Raw genomic sequence first — 4,859 nt, 5'->3', positions numbered from 1 at the left:
CGCTAAATCGAGGGTTTTTGCAGCAGTGTAATACAGTTGCATGCCAGTAAAGCTAACAGTATTGCATGAATATATCATTGTTGTCCGATTTTTTGCGGGTTGGTTATGAACTAATTCCTGTTTCTTTTGGGGGAGTCAAGCCATGAAATTGTGATTGAAGCTTTGTGGGATATGAGGTACGCTCAGGAAATAGTAATCTGCTATATAACAACACATTGTAACGGGGGGGGGGGTGGGTTGAATAAAAAAAACACTTGTTGGGGGGGGGGGGGTAACAAAACATAATGAAATGAGAGGTGCATTATACTAACTCGTTGGTTCGTTGATAATAACAATAGCCTCTGCCCTGCTAATTATCATGACCCATATCGCATCCACGTCCAATACGATGAAGAAGCTGACTTGGCCATGCTCTATAGTCACAATCACTTCCTTGCTGAAAATCAAGGGCCAGTGTGAAAAGATATTTGCAAATCAGTTTGCAAGTTTGTACAATAATGCCATATGGTATTTGATTCAATGATTTTTTATCATAGTTGGTGCTGCAATTGCATCACAAATGGAACGCTAAGTACTACTTTCTTTGTTTTCAATTTCTTTGCTACTTACTTTGTTTTCAATAACAGCTGACTGCTGGCAACCATAATCGCTCTCAATTATGACTCAGTTTTATATTAAGACATATGACAACTTTTTGGTGATCGCAAAATTACCTCTTTTTTTCAAAAATACAGGTGAAAATACCGAGGAAAAATATTTCGCACCGTTTTCACAATTTTCCGTCAATCTTAGCCATCTAAACAATAATGAAAAGTCGAGAGGACCATTCCAAAAACTATTACCCCCAACGAGGAATATAACTGATATGGCATAATACTTTCTGCTTAATTTTTCCAGTTTTCTGCTCGGACTGACTTTGTATCTTTCTAATCCTCCATTGAAGAATATGATCTAAACTTCAATCAGAGTTTTTGAATGTTTTTCGACATCAAAATCTACATACTTAAAAAAATATTGTTGTTTGATTTTGCAGGTAAATTCTAGGTAAATTGCACGGATCATTTTTTGCAGGTAGTTTTGCAGGTAATGTTACCTCCTATATTGCTTGCCTGCAAACGTTGCAGGTAAATTTACCTAGATAGTTTTTAGTGTGCAGCTCCTCTCATAACATATACTTTATATGACAGTTTACTAATGTATCATATATTAATTTGACAGATGCAATAGCAATTAAGCCAAAATTTATCTTTCCCCTACATTTTTTCAAACATCTGCAGAGTCCCCCCCCCCCCCCCAGACTAATTTGACTAACTTGACGAAAAAGACTAATTTGACTATTTTACAGGAAGAAAGTATAAATTTTTATGAATTTCAATGTTAATCATTCTGCCTGTTTTTTTCACGTTCACAGTGGTTATGCAAAGTTATTTTTCAGGCTTGATTACTTCCATGAGTAAGAGTCATGAGATTTATGAACACTTTTAAAATTTCATAAAAAGCAATTTACTTACCAAGATTGACAAGTTGACGTCCGCTAAAACGATACTGTGCTTTGAAATCAACAATGAGATTCGTCAACCAACGTCCGTATGTATCTGAATTTGGTCTTAATTCGAATTTTTGAATGTTCACAAGCACCTTTTCTAAACTTTAATGCCTCTCAAAATTTTTTACGACTCTGTGAAAAGTAATCTGAACAATACGCAAGCAGCGGTTTATCTCTCTCAAAACTATTGAATGGATTTTGTAAGTTGTAACGCTCGTGTGGTTTTCTATCTTAAACGAAGGTGTTGTCTTCTAAGGCAAATCTGGCCAAAAAATGAAACGCCTGTTACATGGTAGTATCTTGTATACAATCAATTTTGGAACTATCTAAGTAAACATCGAAAACATAACTTTTGATCACACGAAAGGCTTTGAATAACTTTTCAGCACAGGTAAAGTTATCGGACGAGACAAGACCATGCAGCCATCAGTTGTAGAGCTTTGTTTTTGTGTAGCATCTAGAGCTATTTTATCTGTTAATCTACTAGCTAAGACTTATATAAGTAACTTTTTAGATAACCAAATGCTTGTTGTACATTTCAACTTGCATTTTAATCAATTTTGATGAGATGGTTTTAGTGGACTGATGTGTGTATCAGTTATTACGCCTCATTAAACATAGAGAAAGGCTCGCATTTTTAAATGAGCAGTCTAATTATAAGTATACGAGTAATTATATTTACCAAAAGCTTGAACCGATCTCAAGAATTCTTCATAGTAAATGTACATACAAAAGTTTGGTTCAATTATAATTTTTTATAATGAATACGAGAGGTCTAAATATGGATGAAAAAATCTGTAAAAAGTTATAGAAACAGCATCGTTATGATACTTCACGATAGCTGCCAGCTGAATGCCACCGTGCCTGTCCAGATGCGTTACCCAGATTGAGATGGGCTACCCAAGCGATTTCTCAGCAGACCAACTTGGGTCCGCTCATTTGGGTAAAACTCGACCCTGCAGATTGTAGCTGCTACTATACGGCGTGAAACTAATCGCGGCCTCGTCCAGGGTCTGCTCGGTTTTTGTTCCGACCCACTTTAGTGGGGGAGGAACTATATACTCAAATGGGTTTTCTTTTGTTCCGTCAAATTCGACCGATCGATATAATCATCGTAGAGAGTTGTGAGTGGTATCATTAAAAAGCCCGTCCAGCGTAGAATATGGAATTAAAAAGATTTTTTCAATTTTTGTTTTTTAAAGGGACTTATCGAGGTTTAAAGTTTTATGAATATGTGACGTAATTCAGCTGTTTTTATTCAAATTTTTGCCAATTTTGACCTAATGTTCGTCAATTTTGCTAAATTTTGTACAATTTTTCTTACTGTAGTGTTAATGACTTTATCTCTAAAGATAAAGAAGGGTTGCTGAATTTTTCGATCCAAATTTTTTGGCTAGAAATTTTGCTAAATTTGTCAATTCTTGAACAAATTTGTCTTTTTTCTTGCACAAATTTGCTTTTTTAGCCCAATCGTTTTAAATTTGATAGGAGTAGATACCTTAAAACTGCTGCCGTATTCTTTTTAAGCTAACAAACGAGCTAATTCTATACACGCTGGCTTTGAGAGTCTTCTGGAAGTTTTCGCCAGTTTTTTGCAATTTGAATCTCGATAATTAAACAAATTGCAATTTTATTTTTGACAACCTGAAAAACTTTGCTGAAAAAATGATCTGATTCGCAACCATTTGAACAAATGAGTATTTTCTTAGATTGCGCAGTAACATCTGGGCTGATCTTTATCTCGTCATGAATCATAAAAAGAAAAATTTTTCTATATTTTAATGGGGCGCGACTTCTTTCAAAATTTTTCCGCTATGAAGAGGTTTTTATGTAAGCTTTTTATTACTTACAAGAAATTCAGGTCAGGGCCTAAAGAATGACAGATACTATTTTTTAAACAAGGAGCAACGAGATTATATTACGGTTTCAGAATAAGCTCATGGTTTTAGTGGTTCCGACCAATTGTTTTCGTAAAAGAAATTTACATTTTTTCTTGAACTTTGCTTTTATTTGTTATGTTTTTTTTGGTGCAACAGCTTATAGTCCCAATGCAAAGATCCAGATGATTTTTAGGAGTTATAAATGAATCTCGGCAAATCATTCAGTTGTTATCTAATGTCTGTTTTAACTTTGAATATAATTGGTTTAGGAAAATATCGGTTTATTTTTGAACTTTGCCACTATTTTTTTTCTTATTTCTCCTATCATCGGTTGCAGACTCAGTAGAAAAATGCAGAAACCAGTTTTTGTTGGTCATAGATTAATGTTCGTATTGGTTTTATGTTCAATTATTCGTCTCTTTTTCTTATACAACGCGTTTTCAAGTTTTTTTCATTTTTGAGCATAGATGCATATTTTTGAGTTTATTTCGTTACCTTGTCAAATTATCTTAAGAATTGCAAGTCCAACTGAGAAAAATTATAGAAAAAGCACATCGTTGGGAACAAAGCGTATTTGGATACGGTATTTGTTTTAGTTATATAGTTTATGCTTTTTGGGCTGAGACACAGTTATCTCACAAAATTTCAATGAATTTTTTTTTGTTTTTGCCTATGTTTGTCTTTTTTTGTTGTTTTACGCCATATACCCGATAACGATAAGTCTCAATTGCTTCCCCAGGACTTATAACTCAACCTAGTTAAAGATTTCATTTTATAGTTGTTTGTTTAAATGACATTAAAGTGAATTAAGTAGAACAGTTTTTTGAACTGTTTAATTTTTCCTTTCAATTTCGTAACCATGCAACTCAATATCACTAATTAAAAATCCCAATTACTTTTGTTGATTCATACCTTTTTTGCGCTTGGTTATATTTTGTGAAATATGGCTTCGACCATTGATTTCACAAAAAGTTTTCGAGATTTCTAACCTGTTAAATTTTTGGCTTTCTTTTTGTTCTCATCTTCTCGTAGTCTTTTTTATACGGAAAGCTCATTGATGTCAAAAAAAACAAAAATGACAACTTTCGGCTCTTGCAGGTATGATCTTATAACTACAGTGCATCAAATAATATGATCTCGTAAAATTGTTTGAAGTTTTGGCTTCTTTATTTGTTATTTTGTATGGTCGTGACTTAGTCTCATTATTTAGAGGCTAATTTGGCGTCCGGAGTATAAGAATCTTATGCAACGCTGTCTTTTGAAATATAAGTCTGTCGTAAATTTTGAAAATATTTGATTTCAAAAATATATTTGGGTTTTTGAGCTTCATAATTTTTTTAAAACGTTTTTCGGTTGATTTGTACCTCAGTCTCTGTAAACACAGGTCACAACACGTTTCCAGTGAATAGTATTTTGATATCTATGAAAATTTG

General features: G+C 33.6%; 1 protein-coding gene across 1 annotated transcript in view; it reads right to left on the bottom strand.

Moving 5' to 3' along the window:
• LOC142344881 (uncharacterized) overlaps positions 1-1,784 on the bottom strand; it is a 54,799-nt gene extending 53,015 nt beyond the window's left edge. The window contains exons 1-2 of the mRNA XM_075396925.1: positions 1,512-1,784; positions 312-436 (exon numbers count right to left, since the gene is read on the bottom strand). Of these exons, the coding sequence (XP_075253040.1) occupies positions 312-360 (49 nt within the window). The 5' untranslated portion in view covers positions 361-436; positions 1,512-1,784. The remainder of the gene's footprint in view (positions 1-311; positions 437-1,511) is intronic.
• Between the last annotated feature and the right edge of the window lie 3,075 nt (positions 1,785-4,859).

The sequence above is a fragment of the Convolutriloba macropyga genome, chromosome 8 (genome assembly GCF_964194025.1).
Source record: "Convolutriloba macropyga chromosome 8, txConMacr16.3, whole genome shotgun sequence".
Classification (NCBI taxonomy): domain Eukaryota; kingdom Metazoa; phylum Xenacoelomorpha; order Acoela; family Convolutidae; genus Convolutriloba; species Convolutriloba macropyga.
The sequence above is the reverse complement of the archived record's forward strand: the minus strand, read 5'-3'. Positions and strand labels throughout refer to the sequence as shown.